An 18,573-nucleotide genomic window follows, 5' to 3' on the forward strand; every position below is an offset into this window, starting at 1 on the left:
CATGAAGTTCAGTGTGGGATAATTTATCATGCTAAGGAACCAGTTCAAAGTTAGTTTTGCACTACATTGCAACCACTGTTCCCATGCAGAAACAGTATGAGCACTAACTGCAAAAGAATCCATGTCCGTGCAAACAGATATATCTGAGAGTAGTCTAGATTGCCTGAAAAACACTCAGGAGGTATACATGATACATTGCTTGCTGATGATAAATTATACAGTTTTGCTAATAATCCTATGTGTTAAATTTTGTGTTTATTATTAGTTACATGAAAGCATTAAAGTAGCCATCAATTAATAGTAACATATATGAAAAAAGATTATAAATAATCCTAGACTCAAGTAAAACAAGAGATGAGCAATAACTGATCTAAGATACACATTGTACTAATGTTACTAGCTAATAAACCATTAATGTTGTTTATGAACCTAGTGACAAGAACATCTTGCTTCTTAGGTTCCTTTTTTTTTTTCTCTACTCCAGTTCCTAATATATTTATTGTAGCAGTGGAGGCTGAGATATTCAGTCAGCAATATCAGTGCTCTGTGAATTAAACAGATGATTAAATGGCTTTGCTTCTTCAATTATGAATTGAAGACTATAATTGAAGACATGGAGATGCAATCCAAAAGATGACAGTTGAACAGAGGTTAAAAAGTCTTTTACCTACTTTGACTATTTTCCTATTCATTTCCTTAATGCTGTGAGAAGCAACATTGCCCTTTAGTAAAATGATTGACAGCTATGAAGGCTAAATTTTGGAAGCACTATTTGGATGCAATATGATGGTATTACTGCTGTAAACACTGGACCTCCTTGTAGCATCAGGTTCCTCCTTCCTTTCATAGCAGGGTTATGTATTGTTGAACTGGCTGCTATAGAAAATGCTGCAACAGCCAGAGCCAAATTTTGAAGTCCTTTATTTTTGCCAAGGCTTTTCTGAGGATAATGCCAGTTACAGTCAGGAATGGACAATAATGTTTTCCTAATTTAATTTCCTTCCTTTCAATCTTTTTCTTTTGTAATACAATGGATGCAGTTCTCTGTTCCAGTTTTAATTCTTTGACCCTCTCTGCAAGCATAAAGCTGTCATAAATCCTTTTATATGGTTACAGAATTCCTCCCTAGGAAGAATTAATGGATAGCCTGAAGTCATCTCCACTTTTAGACTTCAGCATCAGGAGTGTGTGTGGAAAATGTAAATTGCAGGAAAAAAGCATTGGGCAATGTTGTTAATTCCTCACTGACAGTGATGGTCCTTGTGGTTAACATATACGGATTATCATAGAATCACAGAATGATAGAATGGTTTCAGCTGAAAGGGACCTTAAAGATTGTTGGAAGGGATGGGTTAAATGCAGAAGACTGGTGAGGAGGATGGGATCGGAACAGAAAACTGGCGAGGGGGATTGTAAATATGCTCAAGTGACCTTGCAGCTGGGAATGTGTAAAGTTTGGGAAGCATCAATGTAGAAAAACATATAAATTATGTCTGCTGCTGTTTGTGCTCTGTGTGTTTGACAAGTAGCACATTTGCGCATAGATGACAGAGGTGTTTGGTGGACTTGGAGGTGCCCTATCAGATGTGCTTGAGCTCCCAGCCTTGGTACAGAGAAGATCAAAGCACAGTGAGAATCACAGCATGGTGGTAAAAACTGCACCTGCACAAACTCTTAATAAAAACAGGTGAGACCAGTAGTCCAACGATCTCCTAGCATGAACCCTGTTTAGCGGTTTCTGCATTCCTGCTTGTGTGCCTGTGCTCGGGTGCTGCTTCAGGGATTCCCCAGTTGGCAAGGTAACGAGAATAAATCTACTTTTTGCATTTTAGCTGCAAGTCCGTGTTTTTTCCTGTTGCCTGCCTATGCTGACTCTCACTTTGATCCTCTAGTTCCAGCCCCCCTGCCCTGGAGAGGGACACCTCCCATCAGATCACGTTGCCAAAGCCCCATTCAGCCTGGCCTTGTACACCTCCAGGAATGGGGCATCCACAGCTTCTCTGGGCAACGTGCCAGTGCCTCACCACCCTCATAGTAAATAATTTCTTCCTTATATCTAATCTAAACCTACCCTCTTTTAGTTTAAAACTATCATCTCTTGTCCTATCACTACACTCCATGATAAAGGGTCTATCTCCAAGTTTCTTGTAGGCCCCCTTTAGGTACAGGAAGGCTCAATCTGACTTATACTGACTGGTCTAACTTCCTTGAGGAGAAACCTTTTTTCCTGTTGGTTACTAGATTGAGGGATTGTACAACTGAACTTTCCATCCTGTCCTGAAAACAATTTAGAAGACAGTTCATGTACTTTTTTAAAGTACTATTAAAAAAATTATTTATCGTCTAGGTAACATATTTCTTACACAAGTAACTGCACAGTGGCCATCTCATAGCAAATAGTGTCAGTGTACCCACATGATGCATTTTGAGGTAACTCCCATATTGAGGGAAAGATCTTGCTTGTAGAATAATTGCACGAATCTATTTGCTGTTACTTCTGCTATGGTGCTGCTATTTTAAGTCACTGATGAGAGATCCTTCTATATTGTTTAACTTCCTCACGCATGGTTATTTTTCTTCTTGACACTGTATACACAGCATATATGCAAAACTTACTCATTGCAAAAAGATTAAAATATGCAAAAACAGTCATATAGTACTAGATACAAATACTTTAGGATCTGTCTGTCTAAAGAAGGGGCACTTTCTATGCAGCATGTCAGGTGGAGGAATCTTCATTTTGAGTAATTAACCCTAAAAGCTGTTCAAATTTGATCTCCCTTTTCTGTTCATTCTTTTTGTTATGGAGTCTCTGAATCACATCATTTGCAGTATTCATGAATATTCATACTGGATGTAAACCAAAGACTGTAGAGGCACTATGCAGATGGATGGAATTTGTAAAAAACAAATATACTCAGATAAATACACTTCTTTTCTCAGTTTTAATTGAAGTGTAAGCGTTAAAAGAGATAATGGTCTAAGAAGAAATTATAGGACTTAGGCTGTTACTTTTGTATGGACCTTAAAAATATTATTACTCATAATTCAGAATCCACTTTTCTGACACCAAGTGGAATGATAAATTTTGACTTTCTGAGAATTTCTTTAAAAAAAAAAGCACCTAGAGATTCTACCTTTTATTAGTGCAAAAAATAGAATGGATTTAGAACACCACACAGCTTCTGCAGAATGAAGAATCATTTTTTTTTTTTTTGAGAAAATAATTTCATTTTCATCTTTTTATTATGTACTTTTATGATGGACTAAAAAGTATGAAAATATGTGACAGTGAAAATGAAATATATGATTATGGTGCAATATGACAAAGATACTCATGTTTACATAGGAGCATATCCTGGTTTCTCAGGAGCTGACTGTAAAACTTAAACTGATGTTACTGAGTCAGGATTTCATTTTATATTGTCAGAAGTCAGTAACAAGAACTTAACATATTCCCTGTGGAAAAGTGAATCATTCTGATTTTACATATTTTCCTGAACACTTTGCACAAGTTTTCAGAATTTTACATAGTTTTAAATTTGTGTAACTTCTTGATATTGCCTTTTGAAATTCAGTGCCTTTATTTTTTTTTTAATTTATTTTTATTTTCACAGATAGGATTTAAGAGCTCTTGGTATTCAAGCACTTACTTCTTTGATTTGAGAAATCCTTCCTTATATCTTTAATAATATGCCCTAACAATTTTTACCCTCTTTTTTTTTTTTTTTTCTTCACTTGATAATGATTAATTTAAAATTATGTAAATAGTACAAATAATTTCTCCAAGGCAGTCCTGCCAGAATACTATTAAGAATTTTGGAAATGTTGCTGAACTGAACAGATCTTTTGGCATTTTCATTAGTGAGAAATCAAATTCTCTCTAATTTATGTAAATTCCAAATGACCTGATCTGCTAAGACCATGAGCAAAACCATCATGACAAGCAGATTCTTGAGCCTGTTTCCACCAAAGATTTCTGTAGTTCCTGTGAATGAGGAAGTCACATTGGACTGTCAGATTGTAGAATACATGAAAAGTTTGCAGCAAATAATACTCCATTTAATAGTTAAATTTTGCGTAAGGTAGGAAAATATATTGAACTCATTAAAATAATAAAACAAACAAACAAACAAACAACAACAACATGTCCAGCCAAAATACATTTTGGGAAGCACTGTTCAAAATATATAACCTTCAGCTAGCTGCACGCCAACGTAATAGACATTACTTTTATATGGAAGCTCGTTTTTCTCTGTGCATAGAAATACAAGAAAACTGAAAATATAATAGCAAGCTCTTGAAAACTTAACTGTGAAAAACGTGTCTTTTCGAAGGTACATACGCATACCTCTACTTATCTGCATGCATAGATTCGAAAATGTATTTATGATATATTTTTACCTTTACATAAACAAATACATACATATGATCTTCACTAAAATCTTCATTATTAATTTATGAATGATCATGAAAGTCTCTTTTTCATGAATGATATATACATTTACCATCTTACTATTATTTTTAAGTACATTTATGGTCTTTTAAAAACATCTAAAATTCCCAGATATAGATGAAACCAATATCCTGATCCAGAAGTCCTGTAAAATATTTATTTTAATGATCATTGCAAAATGAGTTGTCCAGCCCATTAAGTAGAAATAATAGTTTTATAGTGGCCAATGCTTATGTCTATCATTCAGAAAAAAATAATTTTCCCAGTGGCACAAATAGGTGACATCCAGTATACTGACAAACTCCAACAGTTGAATCATTATCCTTGTTTCTCTTACCTGTACCCCATCAGATGCAGGGATATAACTCGCTCTTTTAAATGTGTCTGTAACATTTCTGAGAATTTCCACAGAAATTAGAAGGTCTCCGGCATAAAAGTTTTTCCTCTGAGATAAATCCAACAGTGTCTTGGTTACCTGGGACATGCCATCACCAGCCAACATCCTCTGTCCCTTTGCAAGATGCTCTTTAATCTGTAGCAAAAGAACAAAATGAATATCAGAACCTACTTTACTGAGAAAAAGATATGATAAATTCTAAACACAACCAAATATGTTAAAGAAATTATAAATAGTTCATCTAGTTAAAGAGTAGCCAAAATACTAGCAGATCATGATGATGAAATTTTTATATTTATTACAGAATCATGGATTTTATAATGAAAGATTTGAAGGTGTTACAGTTCACCTGTTAACTTCCCTTTGGACATCAATAACTTCTCAACATCCATGTTTTTAAGGAACACCATAGGCTGGATTGTGGCTTTAACCTACTGTTGTGATGTTTCAAGAAATTAGTCTTCTCCAGAACAGTTGCACAACTAATACTGCCATTCATTAAACAACTGAGAGCTCTGAAAGGGGTAAATGCTAAATGTTATAATCTAGTTTATTCTGGGGAAGTATACCCTTCACCTCCGCCAGCCCAGCTTAGCTAGTGGGCTTCACAAGAGTGAAGGTTTGGATAGAATAGGAGGTTCGGATGGTGCTCTCTTCTCTAGTACTAACAGGACAAAGGTGCTAACTTGGAACAATGCTGTTCCTGTTTTTTTCAGGAGATACAAAGCTCAGAGTTAGGATTTGCTTTTATATATCTGCCAAGGAATCCTATCCCAGTTGTAGTTCTCCAGGCAGACCTGTACAGGGCCAGTGATAAGGGTAATCCAAAATGCATCTGCTTGTAGAAGAGTTCTCCTGATAAGAAACTGAACTGTGGATCTGATTAGCTCTTAATATTGACTCAACATCAAGAGATGATGCATAGTGTATCACAAAGATGTCACAAGACCAGCCAAGGCTAAAAGAGAGAGCATGGTTTAAAAACCTGTTCTAAAATATGCATAAGAACTTACATAAATAAACACAAGTTCTTCCAAATTGTAGCTAAATTAAATAAAAGATAAGTGACCCGAGAGAGACATCAATGTAAGCATGAAGGCTCAAGAGAAAATTCTATTCAACTGCCAATACCATCTCTTTAAACGTAACTTAAATTTATTTTTAGCTTGGCCTTATTACTGGACAGGATGACTAAGGTAACGTAGTGTGGTGGTGAAGTGGAAGAAAGGGGTTAAAGATACCTTTTGTCACTTCCAGACCTCCCCAGCCACTTGGTGTGGATATGTGAGGCTTCACTTAAAAAACAAACAAACACAAACAAACAAAAAACCCAAAGAATGTAGTAAAAAATACACTGATTAAAAGGGTTCAAAATAAATTTCACGACAGTAATGTAAAAAATTCAATCATCCTCTGACGTACATGATCTAAATACCTGTTACATTCTTTAGTTCCATTCTCAACTAGTTTTGAAATAGCCTAGATACCTGTAACACATCTGGATCTGGCCTAAGTGTCTGCTTCGAGTTATGTCTACAGCCTTAAGTTGTCTTTACAGCATCTGGGGATTGTTATGGACCACAACAATCTCATCCACACCCTAGAAATACTTAAGACTTGGAACAATTCTGTAAAGCCCTGGGGTTGCCTTGGATATACGCCTGCCTGTGGCAGAATGGACAAGGAATGAATCTACTCTACATGAGCAAGGAATTACAAGCATCAATTTACAATCAAATGTTTTCAAAAAAAAAAAAAAATCAGTGAGGAGAATAAAGTCAGTCTTTTTCTTTTTTTTTTTTTTTGACAAATATTTCAGCAGAAATGCCACCTTCAGTCTTAAAAAAAAAAAAAAAATCAGGTAAGAAATTTGATTGCAGTAATCCTTTTTTGCAGTTTCTATTCATTTTTTTAGGAGGCTTTGAAAGTAATCTTGAAGGAAAATAACAGTAGAGAAAAAGGTATAAAAATAAAAATTCATTAGAGTAACTTCAGGGATCTGATACTGTATAAATAACATTATGGACTTCTAATTTCTTGGGAATAAATGAAAGAAGTAACATAGATTTTGATTTGTGATTATTTTAGTTTTTCTTTTTCCTCTGAAATTCTGCCATTTGCCTCATCTTATCACATATTGTGTCTATGTGGCAAATTAAAAGAGCATCAATTACCACAGTAACACAGAATAATGGAACTATTGCTGAAACTCTGTCCAGATGTTCACTATCTCCAAAGCATATTTGCAGCTTTTGAGGATTAACAATGTTAGTATGTTTTGGTCAGGCACAAAAGACACACAACGCACAAGGCAGTCCATAAAGCAGATCTCCCAAATCTAACATGTACCTCAGGATGTAATGTGGGAAAAGGCATCATACAATATAAAGACAGAGAGAACAAAGAGGTTCGTTTAATTCAAGTAACAGCAACAGTGATCATTCTTCATAAAACCTCTCTTGCACTTTTATGCCTACAGAAAAAGCTAGTAGGAAAGCTGCACGACTATTTAGCAGACTATTTCATATAGTATTATTTTGCTTCCTTTCCATCCATCTGTATGTACACTACCCCCAATTTGTTTTTTCCATGCTCCTGTTGAACTCACATTTTAAAGATGTAGCAACAGCAAAACTCACATTTTAAAGATGTTTGTCCCACCCCTGGAAGTGCTCAAGGCCAGGTTGGATGGGATTTTGAGCAACCTGGTCTAGGGGGAGGTGTCCCTGTCCACAGCAGGGGGGTTGGAACTAGATGATCTTTAAGGTCCCTTCCAACCCAAGCCTATGATTCAATTCTATGATTCAATAGAGACAATATGTTATTTGTTTTGGACTATTCATTGCACAGAAGTCTTGGTCTCAGCCGCATTCTGAATGCAAATAATAAACTAAAATATTCCTGGGTGAAGCTTTTGATTAAGAAAAGCTGTGTAAAGATCTGTTTTCAATGAAAAATTTTACAGACTTCTAGCAGCAGAAGTGGGAGCTATAGTATACCCTTTAGTACTTTCATCAAGACATTTTGATTGCTTTTGGACACAGTGGTAAAAATGGTCTAGCAAGTGCCCACAATGCTGCAAGACTAAATTATTACACCTACTTCATTGGGTTGTGCTGCAGGTGATTTAAACTACCTAAGAATTATTGGCTGTTAAAATTACAGCTCAATTTGGAACTTTAAAAAAAAAAACAACTATTAATTTATTTTTTAATAACACACCCAGAAAGCTCAGCTTCCCAGCAAAAGTACCCTCTCTCCCTTAGGTCACATCACTCTTGCGCAGCTTGATGAGAACCTTTTCTTCCCCCTCTCAAACATATTGAAACATATTACAGCAGCATACCCTTACAGTAGCATTTAAAAAAATAAAGGAAAAAAAAAAGAAGTTTACTATGTGTTTAGATAGGGAAAGTGGGTGAAAATTAGTCAATTAGTTGAAAGATTGATTACAGCCATGCAAAAAAAAATGGCTTGGCAGGAAAGCAGCCTCCTTATTATCAGCTCATAGACACAACTTCAAAAATCACAGGCCATTACTCAGTTGACGTAAACTGGTGTAGCACTATTAAAGCTAATGAATGAGGTCCAGAGTAGTAAGGGTTGAAAGTACAGTCTCTTGGATTACTTGCACAGCTACCACAAGAGTATTTCAGAGTGAAAATACAGAATTTCCTCATCAGCAGTTGGTATGACGTCTTTGTCACCATGTTGCTTATTTTCCATGTTATGGTCACTGAGATATTATACATTCTCCAAGACAGCTATTTTTGGTCACCACCATAGATCCTTGTAGCTCTCTGTGAAGGTCATTTTTTAGTGGTCTTACAGGCAGGCTCATTAAAAATAAAGTTTATGAGCCAAGAGATAGTGAAATGAAGCAGCTGTTAAAGTGATACTTCAGTTGTCAGTCCAACCTCTAAATGCATGCACTATATGGCTGTATACTTGAAAAATTACTGAAATGTTTAACTGGACTTTGACTCAGGGTCCAGCTGCCTTTGTCTCCTGATTTACCAGAAAGTAGGACAAAATAAAAATGACTCTTTACAAAGTCAGAGCTACTAGGCCCCTAGCTTTAGAGTAAAAAATTATTACTGCATAATAATTACTGCAAACAAGCAGCTAGACGTGGTCTGAAAGGACACAAAACAATGAACCCTCAAGAAACCTATAAAAGATTGAAAAGAATGGTTAATTTGAAGAATAACTACACCATATCTTTTTTCCATTATTTTTTAATATGATGTTGAATACATGTCTTGATATTACTAATGATGTCGTTAGTACTTTTTATGATGTGGGGAGTCTAAGAACCTTAACTAGGAAGCCTTAGACAGAAGAGAGGAAAAATACTTTGAAATAAAAATATGTCTTGAAATTACCCATAATCTGCAAACCATTTTGATTTGCACCTCCACAACCCAACACTAGTGTTTTATAAAACATTCTTCATAAAGCTATTAAGACACAGAAAAGGAAGGAATAGTCAGATCACCTGTGAAAGTCACCTGAATTACTCAATTGTGTTAAAAACCTAAAAGCTCTTGAGAGTGTAAGTTCCTCTAGAGAACAAGCCAAGTCACCTGAAATGCTATCTTAAACGATCTGAATCATGTTACCTGGCCTATATGGCCTCTAATCTTGAGGCTTAAATTGGTAGTACCCCCTCCATAAATATTAAGTGATGATTTTGCATTAAACTTACTTTTATAGTTACCAGCACTGAGACTTGTACACTTAAAGTGAGGCATATAAATAAAAATGCAGAAAATATGTATTTTTTGGCAGCTGAAATATTCCCACAGGTATAATACTGAACTGAACTTATGCAGCATGCTGATGTGTAGACTATAATGTGATGTCATTTTGAGAAAGCTTTTCCTTTCAGATTTGAGGAAAACATCATTACAGAACATGTTTACTGATCGTCAGCAGACAGCCTTTTAAGTATTTCAGGAATGCAGAATCTAGAAGTTTCATTTATTCTCCCTTAACATAATTAACTGCTTACTATTTTTTTTGAGGCTGTTTCAGGGTTAAAGAATATCATTTCAGCCATCTTTTAAAAGAAATAGAGTAGGGTGTAAAGATAAAGGTATGCATCTTCAAACATGCACCTGAATATTTATAACCTAATTTCATATTCTTCAGTCTTTCTTTCTTCCACACATTTTTATGAAGGAGTTTGCTAAAGTAATACAAAGTAATTTCCTACTTTGTCATCAGTGAAATTAGTTAGCAGTCTTAATCTAGGTCATGATAACAGATAAATAAATAAACAGTTTCTGCAGAGAGGAATTGTATATTGTTTATAATAGAAAAGGCAAAAAAATAATTGGTATACATTGTGTCAAGGAAGATTAAAGATACATATTAAAGAAAACTTCTCAACTGTAAAGGAAGTGATGCACCATAGTTTACCTGAAGAGACTATGCCGTCTTCCACACTAAAGGCTTTAGTAACAGTCAAGAAAAACAAAAAGCTGAAATAATGCAAGCATAGCTGATGCTGATGACCTCATGAATTTCCTTTCTCTCCTATAATTCTGTAATAAGTCCCTGCAAATAATTTGAAACCCAAACTATCACAACCAGAAATATGAAGGTACAAGGAGAAACTTAAAACTGAACATTTTACCTTCCTACGTTTATCTGCTGTTATAACACGCAATCTGCTGCACCAAGTTTCTGCAGATGCTGTGCCTCAGTCTGCCTCTTTGCACTCAGCCCAAATCACTGCAACCCTGTGCTTTAAGGACCTTATTCCTAATTTACACTGATGAAAAGAAAATGAGGTTTGCTTCATTATATACAAACAGTTGTCCCACTCAAATTTGCCTCCAACTGTTTTTTGGCAAAATATTCATCAAAGCAGTGATTTTTTTTTAGAGAAAAAGAGCCAGCTTAACAGCACAGAATCCTGTGCTGTTCTAGACCCTGATCTAAGGCATCTCTTCACATATGCCAGAGAAATGTCTGCATTCTTTTATATGTGATAATGCATATTGAAGTATCTATGAAAGAAAAATCACGTAGCATCTGTGGAAGTCTAATGTATTATTTGAAGAAAAATGTGAGTGACTCAGAGGGATGCTTGGTTCCTTCTGTGCCCTCTTTCTCTATGTCTTTCACAGAAAGTATCCTATTATTTTGATTAAGAGATTTTTTTTGCTACTTTAACCCATTCCATTTTTTTTTTAAATTGTCATCATTAATATTTTCACTTATTCTAGTCTTTAATTCACCAAAAAGGTGACAGGAAATGTCATTATAAAGTTTCAGTATTTATATTTCTTCATAGATTCAACAAAATATTTGAATAAGAAAGTTATAAAGCTGCTCTTCAGTAGAGCGACAAATAGCTTTAAGGATGAAGAGTGAATAATCATTAAATAGCTGACTTGATTGGGGTGTATATTTTCCTTTCTTATATTGATCACTATGTTTGTTAACCAGGATTTATATTATTATTTTATTAAGTACCGCTATTAAATGCTCCAGGTATCTGTGATTAAATCCTTCTCACATTGGTATGCTGTGTGAGAGAGCTTGTTGTTGTTATTGTTGTTTCTTTTTTTAACCAGAGGGCATGTCTTCAAGATTTGTGTTATCTATGTGTAATGCAACATGACAAGAGCAAGAGTTGAGAGAAAAAAAGAGAACGATGATTCTGAGAGTCTTGTTTTCATTTTATGACAGACGTAACATTGCTTGAGGTAAGGTCTCCTGGCTCTCCATATTGACTGAATGGAGGTCACAAAAGTACATACTACAAATGACTTGTCTTTCTTTTTTTATAGTACATGGTCATTCTATTTAGTATGTGTCCTTAAAACAAAGGTCTGATTTACTGATGGAATTTATATATTTATTTGAATATGTGTTTCTATAGAGCCATCTGAATCATGCTCAGTTCTGTTTGCAGGACAAACCAGAATGGTTCTTTCATGGAGATTAGCATTATTTGGGAGCCCTAAATTCTGCATGGGAGCACTGCATTAAGAAATAGGCAAGAGAAAAATTATTTGCATATCACATACATAACAAATCTGAGTTTAGACATGATGGGAAATGCAGCAAATGAAGTAGTGGAGAAAAAAAAAAAAAAAAGCAGGGGAATGAGTGTAGTAAGTGTAACACGCTGTGGCCACTGCTTTGCAGCTACCTGTCTAGATAAATTCCTGCAGTCATTCTGCAAGCTGTGTTGGAATGAAAGTTCCTGCAGTTCTGGTAGGCTTTAAAGGAAAATTAGATGAATGCTTTCTTTATTGAGCTCCTAAATGGCCTTCATTTCTCATTTTCCCTCTGGCCATACTGTAGTGGAGTTCACCTGTTGGCTGCAGTGTTGCTTGGTTTGGAATATCAATGTGATTGGGGAGCACTCGCTTACTGCTGCAGCAGACCTCCACATAACACAGCAGCAACCACAGGAGCACATTTAATTTACCACACAGATTATTCTTTCATAAACCAGATGTGGAAAGATGATTGAGGATGCTGAGATGATAGTGGGGACTTCTATTTGAATTTAACAAGTGGGATTGTTTGTGTATTAGAAAGCAGTCAAAAACAGAAAGGAAGAACAACTAACTCCGATTTAATTAAATTGTGATGTGGCTAGGCAGAATAGAAGGTAAATATTTTCTCCCACTGTATAGCATCTCTGGGCTTGGGATGTATATGTATTTTAGTGAGATCAAGCACTGTAATTTCATGGATGCAGAAGATACTGTGGTAGCTTCCAAGACATGTCCTTCTGAGCCTAACTGCTAATTTTTGGTACCTATTTTAATATGAAAATTATGAAAAAGCAACCATTCACTTAAGATGGAGTAGATGATTTCCTCTCTTTGGCAAAATGCTTATTTATTTACAGAAAGTGAAGCAGATCTTTTAGAAGACTGAGAAAGGCATACTAACTTTATAGCATGGTGTTAAAACACAGAAAAACAACATTTCAGTCTATGCAATGAGTTTGGCAGGGCAGACAGAGCTTTCTCACAACCAAATGATTGACTTTATCATCAAAGCGAACATCAGTGCTGAAGTTATTAGTATTTTTTTCCAATGCTTAAATTTTCTCCTATGCAAAATTGGAATGTGTTAGTGAAGCAGAGGAAAACTGTTGCCTGCCACAATCACATGATCAATTGTTTTATGATGAGAGAAAACATAGAACCAGTTTGTCATCCCTCTGTCTAGTTATGGAGGTGACAAAACAGAGCTGACTCCAGCAGATTCTGGGATTACATGAGAGGCAAGGCAAGGAAAGCAAATCATTTACTAATATAACTCCACTACTCAAAGGCTGTGAAGGTGAAGATGAAGAGCTGGCATATAGCAATAGGATGGACTGATGCAGAAGAAAAAAATTGTTATTGTGGCCTATACATTCAAATCTACAAATCTAAGCCTGGCTGCTTTGCTCTGCAGCTATACAAAAAGAAATGAAGCACTAAATTAGCAAAAAGAAGCAGTAAATCAAGACTTTGAATCCCCAGAGTAAAGCATTCATTTCACTAAGGAGTGCACGGACAGACTGATATGCTGCCCTTGTAATATAATTTGGAAAACCAAAATCATCTCTAATGAGCTGCAGCTGAGCAAATCATTATTCACCTCAGAGTTCTTTTTATCAAATTACATTTTAGCCAAGCACTTGCAAAATTGTGAATAACACTGCTGTGGAAAGAGGGGAAAAAAATTATAGTATGAACTAGAAGCAGCAGAAATTCATTTTTATGGCTATATTATCATTTTGATATGCAAAGATTCACCTGCATAAGTTCCCAAGCTCCGTAAGTGTTAATATCTTGACAACAGTGTGATATTTCATATGCAGATTTCTCCTTCTTAAATCTCAAGAGTTAAGGGGTTTTTGGTTTTCCAGCTTCCTCTTTCTGAGAGAAAAGCAGCCAGATTTGCACAAATGCATGTCTGATTTAGGTGTTACATCACTGAGGTTGGCACAAATTAGTACCTTATTTTTATCCAATACACTAAATGTAGAATTTCATCGTCCAGTTTTGAAAATTATGCTGCACAGGTTTAGAAGACAAGCAATATTAATAGAGAATTTCTGATAATATAGACATGACCTTAAGAAAAGGAAAAAAAAAAGTGTCTTCATAACAAGCTTTAGTTTTCCTCATTAATCATGGGTGTAATATAAATCTCTTACAAACTAGAGTGTCTGAAAACCATCTAGAGGAAGTCTCATTTTAGGCACAAGGGTTGTTCCACTCTGAGGTGAGGCAGTGATGCCAATATCGTTTAAGCAGATCGCTTACAAAACTATCTTCATTTCAGGCCCAATAAATCCTGTGGGATTTTCCCAACGGAGTGAAAAATAGTCCAATTTATGCAAGTATTTTTTCCTTTTAAGCAAAATCAGTTTCTAATACTGCTTGGTAGCATCTTATCCAACAACTTCATATACTCTCTCATCTTGTAAACCATTTTTTGTGCTTTAAAGTCAATCTGCTTGCTCTGCAGAAGGGTTTCTGAAAGCTTAAATGTAAATTGTTTGGATCAAAAATTCAAACTTTACTTCTATGAATAAAATTCTTTACATTTTGGTAGCGAGCTTGTTTCCCATAGCATTCAAAAACCTCTCAACTCTTGGACTTCAAAATACTGGATTTCAAAGCTGGAGTCACTCTTTTTGGTGACCAGCCTTTTGGGGGGGCAAGATATGATGTTGATTCTATTCCATTAAGTTATTGTTTTCATTACAAGTGGTCATACGGTCTTCAGATCCCATAAGCTATGATTACCCATCGCTCTTATGTACCAAACTTTAACCTCATTTCCATTTTCCGCACTAGCACCCACTCATTTTTTTGTTTATTTTTGGTTTTGTTTGGTTTTGTTTGGCTTTGTATGTCTGTGTTTTTAATTTAATTTATTTTAATTTATTTTACTTTATTTTTTATTATTTTTATTAAGGTTGCTGTCATCAGTAGAATGAACTAAGAATAGATGAAGGAATATTTAGCTATTCTTCTCAGAAGCTGTTGTTGATACAAAAGATTACATAGGATATTTGTAATGCTGGGGTCTTGCTTCTCAGTCTTCTCACTTGTAGCATAACAAACTTTGAGAACCTTGTAAAGAAATACTCCTTGTAAAGGAGTACAAATATGCAATTAACTCTTATTTCAATCACTTTTTTATCCTCTGATACTATTCAAAGTAGGGCTGTGGGCTCCTAATCACTGATTTTATTCTTGAACCTGCAAGCACTCACATCCAGTTGTGGTACAAATAGTTCTACTTGTCAGGTCAGGTCAGGTAAGATTTTATACTGTTTGTCTAAAAGAACTGAATTTAAACAACAACAAACATCAAAGCAGAGCATACAATCAACCTGAAGTGTGCTGGTTGAATTCAGTTGGATCAAAAAACCCAGAACTCAGTTAGCTTGATGTTTGATTATTTTATAGACTAGTATAGAGAAAAAAAAAAGTATAGAGGAAGTATAGAGAAAAAAAAATGTATAGAGGAAGTATAGAGAAAAAAAAACTGAAACTTGCAAGAAGATGTGAACTGAGAAATGAAAACAAAAACAAAAACAAAAACTAACAAAAAAACACCCCCACCAACACTTGGAAAATACATTCTTGTCATGGTTTTGGCTGGGATAGATTTAATTTTCTTTGTAGAGGGTCACACAACTCTGTGTTTTGGATTTTTGATGAATACGGTGGTGATAGCACACTGATGTATTTAGCTGTTGCAGAGCAGTGCTTACACAGAGCCTTTCTGCTTCTGCTCTATGCTGCCCTGTCAAGGAGGAGGCTGGTGCTCCAAGGAGGGGTGCACCAGGAGCTGGGAGGGGACACAGCCAGTACAGACTGGTGACCCAGACTGGCCAAAGAGATATTCCATACCATATGCCATCATGCTCATCAATAAAAGCTGGGGTAAAGAAGGAAGAAGTGGAGGATGTTTGGAGAGATGGCATTTGTCTTCCCAAGAAACCATTACCTAGTTCTAACCTTCCCACCAAGGGCAGGGACACCTGCCACTAACAATTCCACTAGACAAATTCAGTTGCTCAGAGCCCCATCTAACTTGGCCTTGAAAATCTCCAGGGGTGGGGCATTTACATCTTCTCTTGGCAACCTGTTCCAGTGCCTCACCACCATCATAAAAATTTCCTCCTAACATTTAATCTAAATCTCCCCTCTTTCAGTCTAAAATGATTCCCCCTTGGCATACCACTATCTGCCCATGTAAAAAGTTACTCTTAATCTTTTTCATAAGCCCCCTCTAAGTACTGAAAGGCCACAATGTGGTCTCCCCAGAGCCTTCTCTTCTCCAGGCTGAACATCTCCAACTCTCTGTCTTTCTTCATAGGGGAAAGGTGCTCCAGCATTCTGATCATCTTCATGGCCCTCCTTTGGACCTGCTCTAACAGGTCCATGTCTTTTTCATGCTGGTCTCATGAGGGCAGAGCAGAGGGGTACAATCACCTCCCTAGACCTGCTGGCCACTCCAATGTTAATGCAGCCCAGGATGCAGTTGGTCTGGGCTGCAAGCGCATTCTGCTGGGTCACATTGAGCCTTTCATACACCAGAACCCCCAAGTACTTCTCTGCAGGGCTACTCTCAATGAGTTCTTCTCCCAGCCTGAATTCATGTCTGGGATTGCCCTGACCCAGGTGCAACACCTTGCACTTGGACTTGTTGAATGTTATTATGTTCATGTGGGCCCACATCTCAACCTTGTCCAGGTCCCTTTGGCATCACCTCCTTCTGTTGTATCAACTGCAATGCACAGCTTGGTATCATAGGAAACTTGCTGAGGGTGCGCTTGATCCCACTGTCCATGTCACTGATAAAGATATTAAACAGCACCAGTTCCAAGATGGACCCTAGAAGGATACCATTTGTCACCAGCCACCACCTGAATGCAGAATTGTTTACCACAACTCTGTATTATACAGTCTAAGATGTGCCATTAGATATTCAACTAATCTGCCTTCCTGCATGTAACAGTCCATTCAGCTACCAACAGAAACCCTTTAAAGAAAATAAAATATGTCAGAGAGACTGAAGGATCTCAGCTTAAACTATTTGCTAAAGGCAGAAACAGAGATTTGGTAAAATGCACAAATGGTCCCTAAAAACAACCATGTCTATCCCATATAGGGTACAAAACTGAGAAAATCATCTGGAATTAGAGAAAGCAGAGGAATTCCTTCCTGTCAGGTGAAATCTAATGAGCTGTATGTGCCCAAGAACTATGCAGAAGGAACTGAAGAAAGGATATCCTCTGCCATTAGATCTTAGCCATCCTTCATTTCTACCCATGATAAAAGATAGATACTTATAATCCTTTTTTTTTTTCCTTTTTTTCTTTTTTTCTGTAACATCCACTTTCTCAAGTACACATTTAACAAATTTTACATCAATGAGCAAAACAGTTCTTAGCTGCACAGATGACTGTCTTGAAACTGTCTTGAAACACTGCTTGACTAGGAGCATTTTCTTAATGCAAAGAATCTAAATGTAAATGTAAATGTACTTAATGTAAATGCACTAGAGCAATAAAAGAAATTCAGAAAAGAGGAGTCCTGATATATTGTCTATGATGTTTTTTTCCGTTCATCCTGCTATCACTTGATGCCCTAGGTCACGAGATTAAAGTAGGCAAAGCATACCTATTTATCACTTAGCATTTTCCACTTATAATGCTTTAGTAAGAATAGTCCTAATTTTCTTCTTTAAGTATTATTCTTAGAGCTAACCAAATAATTTCCCAAGGGTTTATTTCACGGATTTGGGTGTTTTTGTCCCTTAATTTGTTCAGTGGATAATTTTTCATATTAGTCAACCAGCTGTATAAGCTAGTCAAACAGTATTTGTTGAATTCATTTGATGACTGATTTGTACCAAATGTTGGATAAATTATTCATGAATAATTGATTCTGTTATTCAAAGAGATCTAGTTATCATCCCAAGTTTTAAAAGGGACCTGTATTGCACAGTACATAAGATAAAATAAACTAACAAAAGTACAAGAAGTACTTTTGTGGCATAGCTTAGGTGCTTCATCCTCTTAATTGTTTTTAGTCAAGCTCCTGTACATGAATGGTGGACACCATGCCCTCCAAAGATGCAAACCAACTGCCAGTCACCACACCACAAGCTAAACCATTCCCCTGCACTGTTCCATCATGCTCCATATTCTCTTCAGAGGTCCTGTAGTTACATTTTTTAACATACCAGGGATTTTCTGTGCTGTGATATGAAAAGATATAAACATTAAGAAGGAACAGTGGATAGACATTAATTTGGAAGTACAGAAATATTTATTTTCTGCCTAACTGGTCTCCTTCAGTTTCTCACCAACAACAACAACAAAAAAACAACGGAGGTGTAGTAGAGCCTGATCTCAAGTATATGCTGAGGATATGTATTAATTAAAGATTTTTAATTACTCTGAAACTGTTGTAATGATGTATTAAGTGTTTAACGCACCTCTGAGTTGCTGAGAAACAGAAGGATAAAACTGAGAAAGCTCATGGCTTGAGAAAAAGACAGTTTAATAGGAAAAAAATGAAAAAAAGAAACAAAGAGAAACAAAACTAAGAAAAATAAGTGATGCAAAATGCAACTGTGCATCACCAGCCGCTAATTCTTAACCTGTCCCTGAGCAGCAGCAACCCTGGCAAACTTTCCCCAAAGTTTTTATTGCAGAGCACAATAT

General features: G+C 36.1%; 1 protein-coding gene across 7 annotated transcripts in view; it reads right to left on the bottom strand.

Moving 5' to 3' along the window:
• ADGRB3 (adhesion G protein-coupled receptor B3) overlaps positions 1–18,573 on the bottom strand; it is a 469,357-nt gene that overhangs the window by 226,352 nt on the left and 224,432 nt on the right. For all 7 annotated transcript variants that reach the window (XM_048077466.2, XM_048077468.2, XM_048077470.2 and 4 more), the window contains one exon: positions 4,794–4,988. In XM_048077466.2, the coding sequence (XP_047933423.2) occupies positions 4,794–4,988 (195 nt within the window). The remainder of the gene's footprint in view (positions 1–4,793; positions 4,989–18,573) is intronic.

Source organism: Anser cygnoides, chromosome 3 (genome assembly GCF_040182565.1).
Source record: "Anser cygnoides isolate HZ-2024a breed goose chromosome 3, Taihu_goose_T2T_genome, whole genome shotgun sequence".
Taxonomy (NCBI): Eukaryota; Metazoa; Chordata; class Aves; order Anseriformes; family Anatidae; genus Anser; species Anser cygnoides.